Source organism: Garra rufa, chromosome 24 (assembly GCF_049309525.1).
Source record: "Garra rufa chromosome 24, GarRuf1.0, whole genome shotgun sequence".
NCBI lineage: Eukaryota > Metazoa > Chordata > Actinopteri > Cypriniformes > Cyprinidae > Garra > Garra rufa.
Genome location: NC_133384.1, coordinates 33,667,387 through 33,691,453, shown reverse-complemented (window position 1 = coordinate 33,691,453; position 24,067 = coordinate 33,667,387). Strand labels below are relative to the sequence as shown.

The window sequence follows — 24,067 nt, the reverse complement described above, 5'->3', positions numbered from 1 at the left end:
TGCTGATTTGCTGTTTAAGAAACATTTATTATTATTATCAATATTTAAAACAGTTGAGTCCATTTTTTCAGGATTTTTTTTGATGTAAAGTCCAAAGATCAGCTTTTATCTGAAGTAAAAAGCGTAACATCCACTAAACCATTCAAAAGCTTGGAGTCAGTATAATTATTTTTGGGCAAAGTAATTATAGAAATTAATACTTGTATTTAGCAAGGATGCTTTAAATTGTTCAAAAGTGATGATAAAGACATTTATAATTTTACAAAAGATTTCTATTTCAGATAATAACTGTTCCTCTGAACTTTCCTTTCGTCAAAGAAACTTTAAAAAAAATCTAAGCTGTTTTCAACACAATAATAAATGTTTTTTTGAACACCAAATCAGATTATTAGAATGATTTCTGAAAAATCATGTGACTCTGAAGACTGGAGTAATGATGCTAAATATTTATAATAAAGTACATTTTAATGTATATTCAAATAGAAAAGTTATTTTAAATAGTACAAATATTTCATAATTTTACTGTACTTTCGATCGAACAAATGCAGACTTTTGACTTTATGATTTAAGTGATTTATTTTTTATAGTCAGCAAAATCATTTTCTTCATCCTGTTAAAAGCAAACCTACTGGATTTTGCTACTATAACTTTGCACAGTCATATACTTAGATGTACAAATGGACTTAAGAAAAACATTTTATTATTATTTTATTACAAATTACAGTCAAAATTAAGCATACAAAATGTTTACACAGTTCTTTCTCTCTAGACAAAATGAGGCTTGTTTATTAATCAAGGTCATTTCATAAAATCTGTGGACACGGAATCACTCACAAATGACACAAATACATGTAAAAGTAATTAAAATAAGCAGCTGTGATTCAAGACATAAGCAGATAGAATTACATATTCATTCAGTTAGTTTCAGTGCTTATTAAATCCCATTTGAACTAATAACAGATGCACTCAGTGCTTATGTTTCTGTGACTTGGCTTTCGGTGAGAACATGGCGAGGTACGGTCGTCTCCTGCGTATCCTCACGTCTGGCTGATCTTCCTCTTTGATGTAGCCTGATGAAAGCAAAGCATTATTAGTGTTATATAGTTCTTAACAGTGCATGATTTCCAGCATGCTTTCTTCTGTTTTTTCTAAATGATGTAATGCATTACCTCTTTCCACACAGGTCTGTGTCGACGGGAAACCCACTTCCCAAAAGTTCTCCGGAGTCGAAGGTGGGATGTAGCGGTAGCGATGCCGTGAACAGGAAGCCATTTTCTTCTGCCTCTCTTCCTCTGGAAGGCCTGCGTAATACTGAAACAACAGATTGCTCTTAATCAAATTAATGTTTAATTCTGAATGGTATGATATACAGTTGAGGTCAAAAGTTTATGTACACCTTGCAGAATCTGCAAAATGTAAATATTTTAGCAAAATAAGAGCGATCATACAAAATGCATGCTATTTTTTTATTTAGTACTGACCTGAAAAATATATTTCACATAAAAGATGTTTACATATAGTCCACAAGAAAAAATAATAGCTGAATTTATAAAAATGACCCTGTTTAAAAGTTTACATAACCTTTGTTCTTAATACTGTGTTGTTACCTGAGTGATCCACAGCTGTGTTTTTTTGTTTAGTGATAGTTGTTCATGAGTCCCTTGTTTGACCTGAACAGTTAAACTGCCTGCTGTTCTTCAGAAAAATCCTTCAGGTCTTACAAATTCTTTGTTTTGGAGCATTTTTGTGTATTTGAACCCTTTCCAACAATGACTGTATGATTGTGAGATCCATATTTTCACACTGAGCCTGAGGACAACTGAAGGACTCATATGCAACTATTACAGAAGGTTCAAACGCTCACTGATGCTTCAGAAGGAAAAAAAAACCGATGCATTAAGAGCTGAATTTGAAGATCAGGGTAAATCTAACTTATTTTGTCTTCTGGGAAACATGTACGTATCTTCTGTAGCTTCTGAAGGGCAGTACTAAATAAAAGAAGATATTTAGGAAAAATAAGAAAATTGTACACATCTTCGTTCTGTTCAAAAGTTTTCACCCCCGGCTCTTAATGCATTGTGTTTCCTTCTGGAGTGACTGAGTCCCTCAGTTGTCCTCAGTGTGAAAAGATGGATCTCAAAATCATACAGTCATTGTTGGAAAGGGTTCGAATACACAAAAATGTTGAAAAACCAAAGAATTTGTGGAACCTGAAGGATTAAGAATCAAGTGTATGTAAACTTTTGAACAGGGTCATTTTTATAAATTGAACTATTGTTTTCTCTTGTGGACTACATGTAAATGTCTTATATGTGAAATATTTTATTCAGGTACTATTCAGCACTAAATAAACAGTAACATGCATTTTTGTTAAAATAATTAACATTTGGCAGACTCTGCAAGGTGTATGTAAAATTGTATTTTGTCATACAATGTACAAACTGACTCACAACTTCACACTCTTTACAATAGTGGCCTTTCAGTTTTCTCCTTTCGTCTTTCTTACGCACAACTTCCACACAAGCAAAAGACTTATTCCTGGAACAGAAAGCAAAACATACAGTGTCTTTAAAAAATAGTTGCTAGTTTCTCAATGATCCTAAAATAACATTATTTTAAGCTCAAATGTAACTGTATAGCGATTTTCACAATATAAATCTTTCCAAAGCACCTCAACAAGAACATTACCAATAAAAGCATCATACAGTACATTACTCACCTGTTTGATCTATCATCATCAGACAACAATTGTTCCGGGTCCGCAGGCCGGCGGAATTCATCTGAACAGTCACAATAAAATGAAAGATAAATAATACAGTGCTACTGTACTGAAAGACTGTGTTTGAAAACAAAACTTACATGCTGCCACTTGTTCTTTCTCATCATCATCTTCCTCTCTCTCATCCTCGAATGTACGGTCTTGTTTAGGATCAAAACTCTCTTCCTGTGGACACGAGTCATATTCTCCGTACCCTGTCTTGTCGAAAATGTCAGCAAGGCTGTCGTTTGCCTTCTGCCCAATTCCTGTAGATCAATCACATGTAGATATTGTCTTAAGAGGGCATTAATATGAAGAAACAAATCAAATCAGTTGTTCGTTGATGTAATACCATGGGTTTGGGATCGTCCTGTCCTCTTCTGGCCTCTCAGCAGCAGACTGTGACTCACAAATGTGCAGTCAGTGTCCATCGTTTCTATGTCTGCTCTGGCCTAATGGAATTTGGGGAAAAAAAATTTAATTGTTCATATATTTTACCTGTTTTCTTTAGTGACATACAGCTGAAATATCCAAATGACCAGTTTTGGGTCAGTAAGATTTTTTTTATGCTTTTAAAATCTCTTATGCTCACAAAGCTGCATTCATTTGATAAAAATACAGTAAAAACAGTAATATTCTGAAATATTATTATAATTAAAAATAACACTTTTCTATTTGAATTTATTGTAAAATGTAATTTATTCTTGTGATGCAATGCTGAATTTTTAGCTTCATTACTTCAGTGTCACATGATCCTTCCGAAATACACAAGAGTGTGTGTGTGTGTATATATATATATATATATATGTATGTATATATATGTGTGACCCTGGACCACAAAACCAGTCTTAAGTCGCTGGGGTATATTTATAGCCAAAAATACACTGAATGGGTTATTGATTTTTCTTTAATGCTAAAAATCATTAGGAAATTAAGTAAAGTTCATGTTCCATGAAGATTTTTTGTAAAATTCCTACTGTAAATATATCAAAATGTAATTTTTGATTCGTAATATGCATTGTTAAGAACTTAATTTGGACAACTTTAAAGGTGATTTTCTCAGTATTTAGATTTTTTTGCACCCTTAGATTCCAGATTTTCAAATAGATGTATCTCGGTCAAATATTGTCCTATCATAACAGACCATACATCAATAGAAAGCTTATTTATTGAGCATGTATACAACTCAGTTTTGTAAAATTTAACCTTATGACTGGTTTTATGGTCCATGGTCACATATTATATATATATATATATACACACACACACACACACACACACACACACACACACACGTGTATATACATATATATATATACATATATACAAACAAAGATATTTTAAATAGTAGCAAAAATATGTACCTCTGGCTGAGGAGAGCTTTCCGTATCATACTGATCCAGATCAGCTCCTGGATCAACACTCCAGCTCTGATCTGTGTCAAATAAAGACCAAACAATCAAAAAAACATCAGTAAAACCATTCATCTTGAACTACTAAAGATTATCAGTAAAACATAACAGAAAACTGTTCATAATTGATGTGCATTACCATATGGAAAAGGCATGTTTTGATTGTGCTTGTCCAGACATTTCCTTTTCTTTGAATCCTATAAACACAAAATAGTTAAAACCAACTCAAGTGTGTTCAATTCATAGTTTAATGCAAATCTGCTTTAAATTCGGTAAATCGGGTGATAACCTGTATTGGATCTGTCTGATTGTGTCTAACCGTTGATTTCTGATTCTTGGTCTCTATACGATCATTCGCTGGAGTGGAGGCAAACATCATCCCATTGATTTCTGTTTCATCAGGATCATTCAGACTGGAATCAGAAATCTCTCTTTTTCTGCCTTCCGTAAGTTTTCTCTTCCCTTTAACTGGCACATGTGTGTTTGAAGGTGTGCATGGAAAGTCATTTGTGGATGGCTGCTGCTCTCGAGAACCTGATGGATGGCAACGCAAAATGGATGGCGATTCGTCATTTGGCATTGCAGCGACTCTGGAACAGAAAAAGAAAGAACAGCTACTAATATAAAGTATTTGTTCCAGATAATCTTTCAGTCATTATTAGGAGTTCAAAAGGAAGTTTGTTAAGATTTAAAAGCGTCTCTTTACATGTTTGTGCAGTCATGTGACTCGGATTGTTGGCTTCGTTCAGTGTGAAGATCATCATCATTATCATCATCATCATCATCAAACTGGAGGGAAAACACATTGCACATGTGAACACACACACTTATAAACACTACCAGTGTGGACATTAAGCATTTTTATAAAAACTAAGCATTTTCAGGATTGTCTTTAAAGTGTACAGCTGAAATGATCTAAAATGGCATTTTAGGATATAATACATGATTAAGATGTTATATATTAAGATGAAGATAGGGCAGAACCTGTTCTGGACAGACGTCCATATGGCAGGTCTCAGGAACCACACTCCTGAAATGTTTTCTTGTTTGAGGCTCTAAAATAAAATAACACATTGATGATATCCTTACTAAGAACATTAAACATATTTCTTAAAATCTTTAACAAATGCATATCTAAATTTGTTTAATGGAAAACACCATTAAACTCATACTGACTGTTTTCTTATTGGTTAGACATACATAGTATTTGTGTATTAATATCAATTATAGATGAAGATCAGCTCATCATACCTGCAAAACAAGTCACATCCATTTCACACGTCTCAGCAACAAGCACACCTTTGCCATTACAGCTGAAGGACACAGACGGTTCTCCTCGCTTGGGTTCTGTAAATTATTAAAAGTAATATCAAAAAAATAAAAAAGTATATATATATAATCATATAAAAACAAAATTACCCTTAATTAATGCATAGCTATTTGTATATATTTTTTAATTCAATAACTAATTATATAAAATTATATAAATAATTATAATAGTACACTACCACTGCTCACCAAGCCTGCATTTAGTTGATCTGAAGTACAACAAAAACAGTAAAATTTGGAAATATTTTTACTATTTAAAATAACTGTTATCTATTTGAATATATTTTAAAATGTTATTTATTCCTGTGATTTCAAAGCTAAATTTTTAGCATGATTACTAGTCACACGATTCTTCACAAAATCATTCTAATAATCTGATTTGCTTCTCATTTATTATTATGTTGAAAACAGGTTTCTTTGATGAATAGAAAGTTTAGAAGCATTTATCTGAAATAGAAATCTTTTGTAACATTATAAATGTCTTTATCATCACTGTAGATCAATTTAAATCTTCCTTGCTAAATAAAAGCAATAATTTGTATTTGAAAAAAATTCCACTGACTCCAAGCTTTTGAATGGCACAGTGTATAACGTTACAAAAGTTTTTGATTTATAGATAAATACTGATCTTTGGATTTTTCTATTCATCAAAGAATCCTGAAAACAATTACTCAACTGTTTTAAATACTGAAAATAAGAAAACTTTCTTAAACAGCAAATCAGCATATTAGAATGATTTCTAAAGGATCATGTGACACTGAAGACTGGCGTAATGATGCTTAAAATTTAGCTATGATCACAGGAATAAATTACATTTTAAAATATATTCAAATAGAAAACAATTATTTTAAATAGTAAAAATATTTTAAAATTTAACTGTTTTTGCTGTACTTTGGATCAAATAAATGCAGGCTTGTTGAGCAGAAGAGACTTCTTTAAAAAAATCATTAAAAATATTCATAAAAATATACTGTTCAAAATTTTTTGACTGTATGTATGTTTTTTTTTTATTATTAAAATAGATAAACTAATATATAGCATGTTATATGCTTTCAAATAATTCTCCTTTTTTTTTATTACATTTTTCAATAAAACAACAGTGGTACTGGTATCTCGTAGCAACAAGTACAGTCGTTTTTGTTATACATTCAAATGCATACAAATGTTTAGAAACAAAGACATAAATAAAAGGAAATTATAAACCAAATTTAGAAAGACATAGTCACTGAGTATCCTCAAGAAAGTTCCAAAGGGACGACCAGATGCGCCAGAACACCTCGGATCTTTGATGTAAATCATAAGTTAATTTTTCCAGTGGTAAAAATGTGGCCGCCTGACTTAGCCACATATTGACTGAAGGTATCTGAGTAGTTGACCATAATAATAGTATACATTTTTTGGCTAAATATATACAAAAATTCAATACACATTCTTTATCACGATCAAGACACAGTTCCACTGTACAATTAAGAAGGTATACTTTTGGTGACAAATCAAAAGTCTTTGCAATTATTTTTTGAATAATTTTGTGAATCTCTTTCCAGTACATTTTGATTTTGTCGCAGTCCCAAAATACATGCATCACTGTGCCAATGTCTGCCTTACATTTAAAACATAGCTGAGAACAATTGGGAAATATTCTGTGGAGGCGAACTGGGGTTAGATAAATCCTGTGAATACATTTATAATTTTGTTCATTAACCGAAATTGAAGTACTTTTGGGATAGATATAATAATTCTCCTTTTAAAAATGAATAAAAGCCAGAGGTGACCACCAATGAGCCTTTTTCCTTCATTCAAAATTTCTCATGAGTGTCTTACCAGGGTATGAGAGTGATAGTGGTGTCTCAGCGTAGCGGACGTGGTTCTGTTCCTTCCGTCGTTTCATCTTGCTGGCAACAGGTAAGGAGAGCGGACGGTGAGGAGAGTCTGGGATCATCCCCTCCTCAGCCTCAGAAGACACATTCTGTGGAGAACTACACACACATATAGAGACAGACAGTCATTAAAGATCTCTACAGATGTGTGGATGCATTTTGTGATGTTTTATTTGACTTCTAGACTCACCATGGCTTTCTAAGTCGCTCCAGCTCAAGACTCAGTTTCCTGTTTTCATCTTTTAGAGTCTTCCTCTCTGCCTCTAAACTCACCAACACACAATTTTTTAGGTTGACACTAACAGAATGGTAGATTTTCCTTTACGGATGAGACAAAATACAATGCATCATAATAATAATACTACAATATAAATAAAAAATTCTCACCAAGTTCTGAGATAACAGACAGATTTTTCTGATTAGTATCTTCAAGCTCAAAGTTTGCCTTTTTAATCTGCTTCTCCGTCACAGAGCAACGATCACATGGTCCAGAATGCAACCTAAACACAGAGATCTGAGTTTAGGGATAAGATAAAATAAAAAAACATCATTAATATGTTAGTAAAAAGGTCCTTTTCAGAGCACCTGTCCTCTAACTGTCTGATCTTCTCCTGCAGGATCTTCTGTTGTTCTCGTAACTGCTGGTTCTTGCTGTGAAATTCACCCAGTCTCTGAGCATCTCTGAGAGGAAAGCAGAAGTATTACAGTTTAGGATTAGTTTTAGGGGATTAGTTCACTTTCACAACTAAAATTTACAGATTATGTACTCACCCCCTTGTCCTCCAAGATGTTCATGTCATTCTTTTTTCAGTCGTAAAGAAATGATGTTTTTTGAGGCAAACATTTCAGGGTTTCTCTCTATTAAGCGGACATCTATGGTGCCCATCATTTTAAACTTCTAAAATGGAGTTTAAATGCAGCTTGAAAGGGCTCTAAACATTGCCAGCCAAGGAAGAAGGGTCTTACATAGCGAAATTATCAATTATTTTCTAAAAAAATAAATAAATAAAAATTGTTCACTTTTGAAGAGGTAGATCTGGGATGTGCATGCGTACTCTGTGTATTCTGATTTAAGACAGTTAAGGTATGTCGAAAAACTTGCATCTCATTTTCTCATCCAACTTTAAAATCGCAACCAAAAAACAAAAAACCTACATCACTGTTTTACCTTTTTTTGGTAAAGGGCGCTTGACCTTCTTTGCATGTTCACTTCTGCAGTGATGTAAGATGATTTTAAAGTTAAAAAGTGCATAAATTGTGAGTTTTTTTTTTTTTTTTAAATAACCAATCATTTTGCTAGATAAGACCCTTCTTCCTTGTTTGGATTCATTCAAAGCCCTTTAAAGCTGCATTTAAACTGCATTTTGAAAGTCCAAACTTGTGGGCACCATAGAAGTCCACTATATGGAGAAAATTCCTGAAATGTTTTCCTCAAAAACCATCATTTCTTTACAATTGAAGAAAGAAAGGCATGAACATCTTAGATGACAAGTGGGTGACTAAATTATCTGTACATTTTTGTTCTTTTATTTTTGTATCTGTTTATTACAGAATACTTTAACAAAAAGAAAGTATTTAAACCAAACCAATAATCAGTGTATTTTTAAGTCAATAAATCAAACTAATTGATAAAAACCTTCATGCAATTTTTTTCTTATACAGTAGAAGCCTTAGACTTACAGACAGCGCTCTTTCTTCAGTTTGGTTATTTTTGCCTGTAATTCTGAATATGAGAAAAAGCCGATGTCAGTACAAAAGCAAAAACATATCATACTGTTAACATTTTTAGTAAAATTATTTGAGTAGTCAAGTATTTAATTTTTAAAATTTTATTAAAACAATAAAAAAAAGGGTACAGAAAACAAATAAAATAAAAAACATAAAAAAACCTGGGAAAAAATAAAATGATCTAGCTATATATATATATATATATATATATATATATATATATATATATATATATATATATATATATATATATATTTTTTTTTTTTTTTTTTCTTTCTTATTTTTTCACCGTTTTAAAAAGCAGCTTTCTATTTGAATACATGTTAAAATGTAACTTATTCGTGTGATCAAAGCAGGATATATATTCAGTGTCACATGATCCTTCAGAAATCATTCTAATATGCTAATTAACTGTTTAAGAACCATTTATTATTATTATTATTATTATCAATATTTAAACAGTTGAGTAAATTTTTTCAAGTTTCTTTGATGAACAAATAGATCCAAAGATCAGCATTTATCTGAAATGAAAAGCTTTTGTAACATTATACACTATACCATTCAAAAGCTTGAAGTCAGTATCATTTTTTGGAAAGAAATTATAGAAATTAATACTTAGCAAGGGTGCTTTAAATTGATCAAAAGTGATGATAAAGACATTTATAATGCTACAAAGGATTCAGATAAATGCTGTTCTTCTGAACTGTCTATTCATGAAAGAAACCCGAAAAAAACTACTTATCAGTTTTCAACATAATAATAACAATAAATGTTTTTAGTTGTTATTTTTTTTTTTACACCAAATAAAAATTTTAGAATGTTTTCCGAAGGATCATGTCACTTAAGTAATGATGCTAAAAATTCAGCTTTGAAATCAAATAAATAAATCACATTCAAAATATTAATATATAAATGTTTTAACAAATAAATGCTTTAAAACATTAACAATCTTACTGTTCACAAACTTTTGACTGGTAGTGTATACAATGCAACTATCAAATGAGAAATATTATTTCAACAGACCCAGAATCTACAGTTTCACTTCTACAGAGAAAGACAAAGCTCTTGTACCTTGCAGTGCAGTGTCATGGACATCTCTCACAGCATTCAGCAGATCCTGGAGTTTCTCTCTGGAGCCTGTAGATGTGTTGGAAGCAGGACTGTGAGCGCTCAGGTCTGAAATACTCATTCTCAATCGGTCTATCAGACTCCTTCAGTCTGAGCCCTTCCACACACAAATGACAACCAAAGTAATTCGACATAAAGATGACATTAGCTATTTCACACAGCTGACAGACTAATATATTTCTTTTGGCTGTTTACACAACGACATCATGCGCTATATGTATCCGAATATAAAGATAAATCAAGACAAGTATATTATAAATAGCAATGCGTGTCTCATAACTCCTGAAAAGTGTGTTCCATCATGTAAACATTCGGATTCCGCGCCTCGCGGAGGATTCTGGGAGCTCAGCTGCGGCCAATCAGAAGAGCCTTACTGACATCTTGTGGCCAGAATCTTCATTAAGAAAGAAAAATAGATACTGAACATTTTTTATTTTTTTATTTTTTAATGTATGTATGTATTTTTTGTATGTAATACATATCATAATTTATATTGAAAATAGATGTTATATTAAAATATATTATATTATATCGTATTATAATATTTAGAAAAATAGATATACTATACATGACGATCGTAACGGTATTTATTATATATTATATTATATTATATATTGAATGTAGATGTTATATTGTAAGTTTATAAAAATAGATATACTGCATGTAGTATTTTACATTATATATTGAATATATTAAACTGTACATAAAGATCGCAATTATATATATTATATATTGATTATATTATATTATATTATAATGTTTAGAAAAATGGATATACTGTAAATAAAGAGCACAACTGTACGTGTTATACATTATATTACATTAAAAATATTATATAATATTTTATTATAATGTTAAGAAAAATAGATATACTCTAGATAAATATCACAATTGTATGTATTATATATTTTATAATATTTATCATATTAGAATGTTGTATATGCAAATGGATAGAGTAACTTTAAAATGTAATATAAATGCAAAAAACATCAAATTATTACAATTTAAATTTTTATAAAAATCAAAAATACATTATATCATCAGAAAAATAACACATATACATATATGTCATATATATAGCAATTTATAATATTATATATAATATATTTTATAGAGCACAATATTATATTTAAATTTAATGAATACTAAATTAAAATAATACAAATGTATATTATGTGAAATTATTTTTTAACTCTATATATATATTATTTATTGGTTATATTATAATACTTTACACTCAAGTGGATAGAGTAACTCTAAAATGTAGTAAAATAATTAGACTACAGATGTAAAAAACATCAAATTATTAAAATATATTTTTTATAAAAATTAAATATATATTATATCATCAGAAAAATGATGTATATATGACACACATATACACATTTATAGCAATTTATACAGGTATATGTAATATATTTTATATAGCAGAATATTATATTTAAATGTAATAAATAAATAAATACATTTTAATGTAATAAATAATAAATGCAATAAAAATGAATACAACATTTATATTATGTTATATTATTATATCAAGCTTTAACTCTATATATATTATTTATTTTAAAAAATAATGTATAGAGAGATAAACATAATAATTTACCATAATATACATTTTAATATTTAAATGACTTTAAATACACAAAACTTTTACTTCATAGACCACTAGTGCGATTATTATTGTCGCTATCCTCTAGTCCGGTAGGTGTCGTTGAATCAAACGAAAACTTAATCGGATTCGTCGAAGAAGACTCAGCACCGGAAGTGAGGCTAAACTTTGCTCCACACAGCGGAAAACAGCTGTTGTTTAGAAACAGGAAAAGACAGGTAAGTTCAAGACTGTACTTTATTACTGCCGTTTCTTTTTCTACCTGTCATGCTTGTTATATGTAAGTCTTATTTGCTTGTTTGTAATATATAATCGTTAGTGGATGTCGTTGGCTTTTTAAGGAGACAGCTAACGGAGTTAGCCAGCTCTGCTAACTTTCTTCTCGACGTCAGACTGATCAGACTCTTGAAAATTGTCATTAATTTATTTAACGCGTTTTATATACTCCTTAAATCATCATAGCATGTTTTTATAGACTGGAGATGAAAGTAAATGCCTAATGTTTACTTCATACATCTAATCTTTGGAAGAACAGAGACTCTGATTTGAGCTGTTGACATGTCGATGTTTGGTTAAAAAAGGAAGAGTATCTGATTTATGTTTCGTTATGTTAATACACTAAGAATAGGGGTAATAGTGTTATTGTTGTTACAGATTGTAGGAGTGGTTATAAGTTAAATGTCATTAAATTGCCTCAGCTGTCATTTAAGAAATTTGTTCTGATGGATGACAGCTGTTTATTTTCTCTATGTAGTATTATGTGAATATTTACTGTTGCTTATATGGATTTTATTGTATGCCTAATCACATATTGATTGAAATAAAACCAGGATGTTTTAACTTGCTTTGTCATTTCTCCCTAGGATGCCGGGGCAGAAAAGAAAAATGTCTTCTTCTGAACCTGAAGTTAAGAAAACAAAGATGGATCAGAGTCTCGTGGAGTCCGATAAATCTCAGACGCCCAAGAAGTCTTTGAGAGGACGACCTCCAAAAAACAAAGCGTTGGAAATGCAGTCATCTAAGCAGAAACAACAAACACAGCCAAAGGAAGAAAACGGAAAGCCTGTTCGTCGATCATCTCGCTTGAAAACGCCACAAAAGAAAGGCACAAGAGGAAGACGGCGGAAAGACGAGGGGAAGGTGAAAGCCTCTGGAGCTCCTCAAAATATGTCGGTTTTGAAAAAAGGAAACAAGAAATATGTTCCAAGAGTCAAGAAAGAAAAGCCAACCATCTCTGAAACGATTAAAACAGTCGCCGTTTTGTTTCCTGTGCAGATAGAGCACAACTACGGACGGTCGATTGACTTTCAAAGCGAGGAGATCACGTTACCTAAACCTGATAAAATCCATGTGGCAAATATAAGCGACCTGCAGTCGCTTCACGAACCACGAGTGAGTAAAGTAGAAGAGCATAAGGAGCTTCCAACAGACCCAATTGAAAAAATCACAGTGAGTGTAGATGCAAAAGTAGATGTGATGAGTAAATCTCCTCCTCCTTTGGAGGCTCTTTTTAAAGTCATCCAAGAAACCAGCATCACTAAACACTCGTTCGCTGGTAAAGACATTTCTGACATGGATGAGTTGGAAGTAGTAAACACATGTTCCTTGCCGGACAGCGTACAAAGCACCGACGTTGCGAGAGTGTTTCTTCCAGATTCAGAAGCATTTCTGGATGACGATATTGAGATTGAACATTGTGTGGTGGAGATTGAAACCTATGAGGATTTGGAAGAAGAGGAAGTGGTGAAAGAACAAACAGGTGAGGCTGTGACATGTAAGGAGGTTACTTCTTCACCCTCCTTGCCCCAGGAAAGCGCGACGGACTCCTCGCAGGAGCTCCCGAAAAAGCAAGCCATGAACCCGCAAGCTCGGACGAAGGCACGTCTTGCAGCTTTGGCTGAGGAAAAAGCGGCTGCCGCCAAGAAACCTCCACCTCGACAGCTCAACCTCCTTGCTCTCTGTGAGGAAATCGCAGATGATATTGCATCCGATGCTCCGGGAACTTCAGATGACAAAAATATTGAGCAACCGAACGAGGCGAGTGAATCTACGGAGGTTTGCGAAACTGAAAAAGCCGAGTCTGAAAATGCAGCTCCACCTGAAACTCCTAGCTCTGAGGTTGATGATTCAAAACCTGAGGATTGTACACCCAAGAAGCGTTTTTTCCTCAGCCAGGTTTCTTTGCCACTCAAAACCCAGGAGAAGAAAAAACTGTCTCGGTTTCAGAGACTCAGGCAGGTGGAGCTCCAGCGGGATAAGTTGACTTGGACTCGTGTTAAGAAGCTGAAGTCGGATCAGGCGAGTCAGGCTGGTTCTCCCCCCAAAGAGACCGATGCTCCGTCGGTCTCTCCCAGCCCGGCCATCACCCCTGTGCAGGTTCCTGTGCCGGAAAGCGTGCCCAAAATGGGCTCGAATGAACCAAGGCGAGCACTTCCGGCTCAGGCGCCACCCATGCCTAATGGAATCACCAGCCCTAAACCCAAACCAGTGGTGGAGTATAAACCCTACACTCCCAGACGCAAGTATTCGCCGGATGATTTTGAGCTCGATTGTCTTGAAGAGGAGACGAGCAAACCAGCAGCAGCCAAAAATGAGGTGCACACACATTTTAATGCAATTATTTATGAAAAATACAAAGCAGTATTATGTCCTATGAATCAATTGTGATGCATTTAAGAAAAAAAAAAAACACTAACAGTCAAAAGTTCTTCAACAGTAAGATTTTTAATATTGCGAAATATTTTTACTATTTAAAATAACTGCTTTTATTTGAATATATTTTAAAATGTAATTTATTTCTGTGATCAAAGCTACATTTTCAGCATCATTACTCCAGTCTTCAGTGTCACATGATTTGCTGTTCAAGAAACATTTTTATTATTATTATTATGATTATCAATATTAAGCAGTTGAGTACATTTTTCTGGATTTTTCGATGAATAGAAAGAACCAAAGATCAGCATTTATCTGAAATAAAAAGCTTATGTAACATTATGTACTATATGATTCAAAAGCTTGGAGTCAGTATAAGGAAAGAAATGATAGAAATTAATACTTTTATTTAGCAAGGATGCTTTAAATTGTTCTAAAGTAATGACAAAAACATTTATAATTACAAAAGATTTCTATTTCAGATGAATGCTGTTCTTTTGATTTTTCTATTCATCAAGGAAACCTGAAGAAATTCTACTTGGCATAATAATAATAAAAAATTTTGCGCAGCAAATCAGAAATCATAGCAATAAATTACTTTTTAAAATATATTAAAATAAAAAGCAGTTTATAAATAGTAAAAGTATTTCAAACTTTTACTGTTTTTGCTATATTTTAGATTAAATAAATGCAGGCTTGGTGACCAAAAGAGGCTTATCTATAAACATTAAAGATCTTACAAGATTATTCAAAAACTTTTGACTATTACATTGGTAATTTTTTTTTTTTTTTTAAACATTTCAGGCCAATAAGATTTTTTTTCTCTCTGATAGATATTCATATTAGGCTTGCCGCGATAGACGGTGTTGACGGTGTTACCGGTTTTAAGACGCAACACCGGTGACATCACTTTTCCACCGTGACACCGTCTCCACTATTTTTATTTTATTTTTATTTTTATTTTTTTTAAGTATTCGTTTTTTATTAAATATTTATTTGAATTGAATGGAAAATATCATTCTAAATAATTTACTTAAGACGAGAGCATGCAATATAATTGAAAAAAAACTGAACAGCTACAATGCGTCATATTTCATTTATCACGTGAGGAGTTCGCGCTTACATATAATAAACAGCGTAAAATAATAAAAATGTTTGGCCGAGCCCGGGGCACTCCCCCTGCCCAGGGAGAGGGATGCTGAAAACAAGAAATGATGAAGGTAAGACTGCTTGGCTATTTAAAGGGATTCTCTTGTAGTGCTTGGATACGGAGTGTGATTGCTGATGGTGAATTGGCCGTGTTAATTATCTGTGCGAGGAGTCGAATTTACAGAAAGAGAATGGCGGACGATTTAGTGTCCAAAAGCACCTGTTTGGCAATATTTTGGGTTCAAAGTTTTTTTTTTTTTTTTTGTAGTTTCGTTGTCGTCCATTAAAACAATTGACGCCGAATTGCCAATTCCCGCAAAACTGAAAGTGAAAGTATAATACGCACGCATTTATAAGCTATTTAAAAGCAGAAAAAAGAGCAAACCCCCACCCCACGGTGATACCGGTATTACCGGTGTTGTCACGTGCCGATTAACCGGTGGGGAAATTTCCTCATCGTCACAACCCTAATTCATATGCATTAAATGGATCAAAAGTGACAGTGAAATCACTTAGAATTTTATAAAAGATGTTCTTTTGAACTTTTTTATTCATCAAAGAATACAAAAAAATGTAAATAATCAGAAATGTGGATGTTTTCGTGTGAACCTTTTCTTCCCTTCCTGAAGTCCACAATGAGCTCCTTGGTTTTGGTGGTGTTAAGGAGCAGATTATTGTCTGTGCACCATGTGGCAAGGTGCTGAATCTCCTCCCTGTAGGCAGTCTCATCATTGTTGCTGATGAGACCGATCACTGTAGTGTCGTCTGCAAACTTGATGATGGAGTTAGATCCATACACAGGCCTGCAGTCGTGGGTGAAGAGGGAGTAGAGGAAGGGACTCAGCACACAGCTCTGTGGTATACCAGTGTTGAGCGTGACAGACAGTAGTGGAGCAGATGTGCCCTGATCTAACATGCTAAGGTTATGATACCTCAAATTGTGCAGGTTGGACAAGGATATACAGCCGAGGAATACAGGTCTCATCTAATGAAATGATCTGTCATTTTCTTTAAAAAAAAAAAATATTTATACACTTTTTAACCACAATTGCTCGTCTTGTCTAGCATTGCGTGAAATCTGTGTAGTCCGGATCAAGTCTAGTCCGGTACGTCAAAAAACTCCCGTCTTGTTTTCTCCTCCAACTTCAAAATCGTCCGACATCGCTGTTGTAAAAGGCGTTTGACCACCTTTGCACGTTCACTTTGTAAACACTGGGATGTTACTTCTGCAGCAGTTTTGAAGTTGGAGGATAAAATGAGCCCTTTGAAGCTGCATAGAAACTGCATTTTTAACCTTCAATCCGTTGAGCACCATTGAAGTCCACTATATGGAGAAAAATCGTGGAATGTTTTCATCAAAAAGTGACTGAAGAAAAAAAGACATGGACATCTTTGATGACATGGGGGTGAGTAAATTATTAGGAATACAGATGTCTAAAAATTTGTCATTCTCTCAGGTCAAAGCAGACCAGTCCTCTTCTTCAGCTAAAGTGCAGCCCAAACCAGCAGTGGAAAGGAAGCCATGTGTCCCCACTACTTCAGGTAGACGTTGTATTGATTTGTTTGTTTTTGAGTCGAAACAAAAATCCTGATTTCTGTCCATCTTGCAATGCTTGTTTCATAATCAGCACTTATGGATCTTATATACCCAGATAATAAATTAGAAGTGTTAAAGTGTTAAATGCATGCTAAACAAATTCTCTTTGACAGTATGTGTAATAATGCATATTTGTTTATTTAAAAAACAATTTTTCCAACTACCTTGTGGTGCATGTGTTTACAGATGATAAGCCGAAACCCTCTCCCCAGCAAGAACCTGCCCAAAAGACAGAAACGGAAAACAGCAACGGGTAATTCAAAGGACTTTCATTAAAGATTGTAAAAAAAGAACAATATCCTGTTGAAGTGTGTGAAAATGCTTAATCAGTTTAATATGCAACTAGCGGTAAGATATTTGGTTTTATTCGCCTGAAAAGAAATTATGTGCATCTGCGTATTAGAGCATTACTCTGTTTGTTTTGAGCAACATTAATGCAACCTATGCCATGAGTTTGCTATTATTTTGACCAGGATGATTTTTTTTTTTTTTTTGCAGTTTCATTTGTTGATGCTAGAGCACAAATTACACACTTTAGCACATAATGTGTTTTTGAGATTATATTTTCAAAAGACATAATGTTATTAGAGTACTGTCTATTTTATTCTATTAGTCATTAGAAAAGCTGTATATAACATCTATGACATTAAGCCTTTCTGTTGGCATTTCAGGGCAAATTCTAGTGTTGAACCTGAAGTAGAACAGAAGAAAGAAGACAAAACCAGTCCCAAACCTGCTGGTACAGCAGCACAGTCCAGCAACGTAAGTCAAATTTACCCTATCCCCAGTTGTGTTAAATGTACAAATACTATATTACAACTTTGAAATTGTTTTGGAAAAATGGTTAAACCTAGAAAAAATGTCCATCATTATATTACATTGGAGCATTGGTGCTCATCGGCATTTAGTGAAGGCTGTGTCTGTGCTTTACAGGATGCTGGTCAGAAGGCGTTTGGTGCGGTGACGTGTAACGTGTGTGGGATGCTGTACTCTCCTACTAGCCCAGAGGACGAATCCCAACACCTCCTCTTCCACAACCAGTTCATCAGCGCTGTCAGATACGTTGTGAGTCAAGAGAGAAACTGTTGAAACTGTAGAGAGAAATTTTATCCACATACTTATTATTATGTTAAATTATAGTTAAAGTTATTTACCGTACCATAAAGTTGTTGCTTCAGTCTGATCTGTCAGCAGTAAACATTTATTTGCTTTAATGTATTCTTGTAATATCAGTGTTTAAAAAAAAATATATATCCACCTTAATTTTCCCGTAAGGGTCAGAGTGGCTGTTTGTAAATTGTATGGGTCTGGCTTCCGGTCTCATCCACTTCCAGCTATTTTTAGCTGTATAAAACAGCTTGTTTTGCTGCTTGATATTGCAAATTGGTGTGTCTTGAAGAATAAGGGGGGTATACAGTTAAAGTCACATTTTACATACACCTTGCAGAATGTGCAAAATGTTAATTCTTTTACCAAAATAAGAGAGATCTTACAAAATGCATGTTATTGTTTTATTTAGTATGGACCTGAGTGAGATATTTCACATAAAAGATGTTCACATATAGTCCACAAGAGAAAATAATAGTTGAATAGTTGAATCATACAGTCATTGTTGGAAAAGGTTCAAATACACAGAAATGCAGAAAAACCAAAGAATTTGTGGGACTTGAAAGGATTATTCTGAAGTACAGCAGGCAGTTTAACTGTTTAGGACAAACAAGGGACTCATGAACAACTATCACTAAACAAAAAAAACAGCTGTGGATCATTCACGTAAGAACACAGTATTAAGAACTAAAGGGTTGTAATGTTTCAGGGTCATTTTTATAAATTCAGCTATTATTTTCTCTTGTGGACTATATGTAAATGTCTGTTATGTAAAATATCTTATTCGGGTCTGTACTAAATTAAAAAAAACATGTATTTTGTATGATCTCTCTTATTTTGGTAAAATAATTAACATTTTGCAGATTCTGCGAGGTGTATGTAAACTTTTGACTTCAACTGTATATTAAATATTAATGTAGAATTTTAAAAAAATGTATTGTCTTGATATAAACTCATTACAATTTATTTACAACACACTATTTTAATGGCACTGCTAAATATGATGTTGTGTAATATTTGAGAGGAGGTTACAATCTCAAAAGAACTGTGTACCCATGTCTCAAAATCATTTAATTTTCAATCTGATCCAGGGCTGGAAAAAAGAGAGAATCCTAGGAGAGTATCCTGACGGCAAGATTATTCTTGTTCTCCCTGATGATCCTAAGTACGCACTGAAAAAGGTGCTTGTCTTTTCATCATACTTCCATTCACTAGTCCTAACTGTCTGTTTTAAGATTTCTAATAGCTTTCCGGATACATATGATGTCTGTTACTAATATCTGTCCTGTTTGATTTAAGGTTGAAGAGATCAGAGAAATGGTGGACAATGACTTGGGCTTCCAGCAAGTGGAAAGCAAAGTCCCGTCACAGACCAAAACCTTCCTCTTCATTTCAAATGATAAGAAAGTCGCAGGCTGCCTTATCGCCGAGCACATACAAGAGGTCAGCTGAGCATACAGGAGTTTAATATCAGGTTTATAGGTGTATATCTTGCATTTGATCTTATTTTGACCAATACTAGTGCAGTACTCTAAACTCATTTAATATATTTTATTATATTTTGCAACAACCCATTAATCAGAATTTCACTGGTTTTCAATTAGAAGAGATAAACTTGCATACTCCATATGGGACTTTTAACAGCTAATTGAAGTCACTGTAAGGTGCTGTATTTTTGTGTGAAGTCTACATCTGATGGGTTTGTTTGGCTGCTGTGTGCAGGGATACAGGGTTATAGAGGAGTCCGCGCCGGAGGGTTCAGAAGGAGAGAAGGTCATGTACGAGCGTCAGAGGGCCTGGTGTTGCTCTACCGTACCTGAGCCGGCGCTTTGTGGCATCAGTCGCATTTGGGTGTTCAGCATGATGAGACGGAGAGGAATCGCCTCACGCATGATTGAGTGCCTCAGGTAAAATTAAGAATGTTTTTATGAATAATTGCAATGACAGTTTTAACAAAGACTATAGAATACCCAAGACATGTCACTCGTATAGTTTTGAATGGGGAAAAATGCAACGTTCATTATGGCCGCGAAGCCCCGCCTTCTTAGTGGAAGAGCCAGTCGTTGATTAGTAAAGTCAACGCATCACTGCAGCTGCCGTTAGAAGTCCCGGTTGCTATAGAAACAATCGTCGCTCTAAGACGTGCGCTCAGTACTGCGCATACGCACTGGCTCATTTAGCTGGAAAAAATAAGCGTTTTTTAACGCTATTGGAGCACAAGGAACCATATTTATGAGGCAGTCCTTGTTGGATTTCTTTGGAGATTTAAAATATGAAATTTAATCGTAAGCTTGGTGAACAGTTTTGGAGAATTTGATGTTTCCCCATTCAAAGTGATAGGAGCTGCACTTGCCTGCTCGAGTAACCTTTCAAAGATGGCGGCTGATCTTACTGTCCAAAAACTTTTGACAGTGACATGACTTGCCTTAAAGGGACTTTGGTTTTAAAGTGATGTAATATATAAATGATGGTAGTTATAATGCATTATAAAACGGTTAGTTCCATTCCTCAATTCTGATTGGTCAGCAGCTGTGTCGTATTCATGATACGGCACTGCTATGACCGCTTCACTCAACGGTTTTGTGTATCATTGAACCCCCTTAGCAACCACCCTTAGCAACGTAAACACAGCTGCAGCAGTTAGGGACTACTTTTTACAGCGGAAGGCAGTTAATGATTTTACTTTATGAAAACGTACAACTTAATATATATAAACTAATATATATTTTTGATTTTAATATTTTTATTGTGTGGTAACCGTTTTATAAAAGCAATAAGGTACTTGAGGCCGTGCTGTATCATGAATAAATCACTAACAACGCCCTTCAGCCGTGATTTATTCATGATACAGCACGGCCTCTCGTACCTTATTGCTTAATTAAAACCCAACTACTTTTATACTGTCAAAGGTGTAAATGTGACACGTTTTAATACAACTATGCTACCAGTCAAAAGTTTTTGGACAGGAAGATTTTCAATGTTTTTTAAAAAAGTATTTTCTGCTCAACAAGCCTGCATTTATTTGATCCAAAGTACTGCATTGCTTGAAATATTTTTTGCTGTTTAAAATAACTGTTTTCTATTTGAATATATTTTAAAATTTAATTTTTCCTGTGATTTCAAAGTTGATTTTTATAGCATCATTACTCCACTCTTCAGTCTCACATGATCCTTCAGAAATCATTCTATCATGCTGTTTTGCTCTTCAAGAAACATTTATTATTATTATCAATGAGTAAATTTATTTTTCAGGCATCTTTGAGTAGAAAGATCCAAAGATCAGCATTTATCTGAAATAAAAAGGTCTTCTAGAAATTAATACTTTAATTTAGCAAGGTTGCTTTAAATTTATTAAAAGTGATGAAGACATTTATAACGTTACAGAAGATTTCTATTTCACATAAATGTTGTTCTTCTAAATTTTCTATTCATCAAAGAAACGTGAAAAAAAAAAAAAACAGGTCAACATAATAATAATAATAATAATGTTTTTGGAGCAGTAAATCAGAATATTACAATGATTTCTGAAGGATCATGTGACTGAAGTAACGATGTTCAAAATTCTGTTTTGAAATCACAGGAATAAAATATATTCCAAAATATATTTAAATAGAAAATAGTTATTTTAAATGATAATAATATTTCAAAATTTTGCTGTTTTTTCTCAGTACTTTACATCAAATAAATGCAGACTTGGTGAGCAGAAGAGACTTCTCTGTCTTACTGTTTAAAAGTTTTGACTGGTAGTGTATTTATAAAAAAAATGGTTTTAAGATAAGTATGGGATTATTAAGATTTTTGTTAAAGAAATTAATTATTTTATTCTGTAAGGATGCATTAAATTGATCAAAGTGACTAAAAAAGTGACAAATTTTGTTACAAATAAATGCTGTTTTTGTGGTTTCCAAAAAAAATATGAAGCTGCGCAGCTGTTTTCAACATTGATAGTAATAATAATAAATATTTAGCACCAAATCAGCATATTATAATGAAAATTCAGTATTGCCATCACAAAATAGTTTTTAAAATTGAAAAGAAAAAGTTAAATTGTTTAAAGGTTTTTCTGTATTATTATGACCATGAGAGACTTAAAAAACAAAAATCTACAAAATCTACATCTTCTTTTAGAATAATAAATAATGCATTCTTCTTCACAATTAAGGTTTAAATGTATTTTTGATTTTTTTTTCTCCAGGAATAATTTCATCTATGGGTCTCATCTAAGTAAAGACGAAATCGCCTTCTCCGATCCCACGCCTGACGGCAAACTCTTCGCAACACATTACTGTGGAACCTCCAAGTTTTTGGTCTACAATTTTGTAAGCGGCAATCGCTCAACCTGACAGGACATGGACATAGAGCTCACTCTTAAAATATTGACTTTTGAGAAGAGGACTGGACTTGGAAGACTTTATTTCACAATACCAAACAGTGCAAAAATGAAGTGAGAGAACAGAAACAGATAAACCTTAGAAAGGCTCTTTTTAATTTAGAGTCTCGGCTTGAATTGGCGAAGTTAGACATCTAACCCTCACGGCCAGTTTGACGTATTTTAATAAGCCTGCACAGTAGCTTACGCCTGATGCGTTGTTTAACGAAAGACATCGAAACTGTCTCAGGTGTAGGTTGCAGCCTATTTTAGGACTCACCGTTTAGTGGAAGCCATGTAGTCCAGTGCACAATTGCAAAATCAGCGTAAGTACTTCTTCCTGGGACATAGAGGAAGACGTGTGAACTTTTTCTACTGTAAGCAATGCCTCGGTCGCGAGGCGACGACTTTTGAATCTCAGGTTGAAAAACATCATGCGAATTTGTCATCGAAATCTCCCTTTAACCCCTTACATCATGTCAGCTATTTTCAAAGAGAGAGTATTTTCCTTATACAGTGTGTTCCATTAAAGAGGTTTACATGCATGGCATTGACATCGGTAGACGGCAGATGATTTCAAAGAAGTCGCTGGTTTTGCACAACGCTGTGCAGAATGAATTTGATTCATTTGTTTTTAAAACACAAGTGTAATAATTCAGAATGTTTGCCCGGTCATAGTATTCCATCTCATTTTAATATTTTTAGAATGATTTTATGTATGTATGTATATGTATTTTGATTGAATTATATTAATTTACTCATGGAAATGACTACAGATGGATCTTTCTTTATCTTCAAAAGCAAGACAAAGGCGTAAAATCACTCCAGACAAAAGATTTTTAATGTTTCTGCTCACCAAGTCTGCATTTATTTGATCCAAAATACAACAAAAGCAGTAATATTGTGAAATAATTTTACAATTTAAAATAACTGCTTTTTATTTGAATATATTTTAAAATATTATTTATTCCTGTGATCAAAGCTACATTTTCAGCATCATTTATTCCAGTCTTCAGTGTCACATGATCCTTCAGAAGGCATTCTAATATGTGACCCTGGACCACAAAACCAGTCATAAGGTTAAATTTTACAAAACTGAGATGTATACATCATATGTATACATATCATATTTGTAAGGATAGGACAATATTTGGCCAAGATACATCTATTTGAAAATCTGCAATCTGAGGGTGCAAAAAATCAAAATACTGAGAAAATCACCTTTAAAGTTGTCCAAATTCAGTTCTTAACAATGCATATTACTAATCAAAAATTACATTTTTATATATTTATAGTAGGAATTTTACAAAAAATCTTAATGGAACATGATCTTTACTTAATTTCCTAAT

General features: G+C 33.3%; 2 protein-coding genes across 2 annotated transcripts; one reads left to right on the top strand and one right to left on the bottom strand.

Annotated features, from left to right (window-relative positions):
- Nucleotides 1-691: 691 nt before the first annotated feature.
- rbbp8 (retinoblastoma binding protein 8) lies at nucleotides 692-10,517 on the bottom strand. Its single transcript, XM_073830950.1, has 18 exons — nucleotides 10,176-10,517; nucleotides 9,057-9,099; nucleotides 7,962-8,057; nucleotides 7,764-7,876; nucleotides 7,567-7,639; nucleotides 7,321-7,475; nucleotides 5,422-5,517; nucleotides 5,155-5,225; nucleotides 4,877-4,959; nucleotides 4,460-4,760; nucleotides 4,310-4,367; nucleotides 4,123-4,193; nucleotides 3,111-3,210; nucleotides 2,860-3,024; nucleotides 2,720-2,780; nucleotides 2,451-2,538; nucleotides 1,170-1,311; nucleotides 692-1,070 (listed from the first exon to the last, which is right to left on the bottom strand). The coding sequence occupies exons 1-18, from the start codon at nucleotides 10,291-10,293 to the stop codon at nucleotides 967-969; spliced, it is 1,938 nt and encodes a 645-aa protein (XP_073687051.1). The 5' UTR covers nucleotides 10,294-10,517; the 3' UTR covers nucleotides 692-966.
- A 1,476-nt stretch (nucleotides 10,518-11,993) lies between these two features.
- On the top strand, nucleotides 11,994-23,230 carry esco1 (establishment of sister chromatid cohesion N-acetyltransferase 1). The gene is made up of 10 exons (XM_073830947.1): nucleotides 11,994-12,062; nucleotides 12,708-14,439; nucleotides 17,103-17,187; nucleotides 17,429-17,495; nucleotides 17,914-18,004; nucleotides 18,176-18,307; nucleotides 19,441-19,530; nucleotides 19,649-19,792; nucleotides 20,072-20,256; nucleotides 22,545-23,230. The coding sequence occupies exons 2-10, from the start codon at nucleotides 12,709-12,711 to the stop codon at nucleotides 22,690-22,692; spliced, it is 2,673 nt and encodes an 890-aa protein (XP_073687048.1). The 5' UTR covers nucleotides 11,994-12,062; nucleotide 12,708; the 3' UTR covers nucleotides 22,693-23,230.
- Nucleotides 23,231-24,067: the final 837 nt, after the last annotated feature.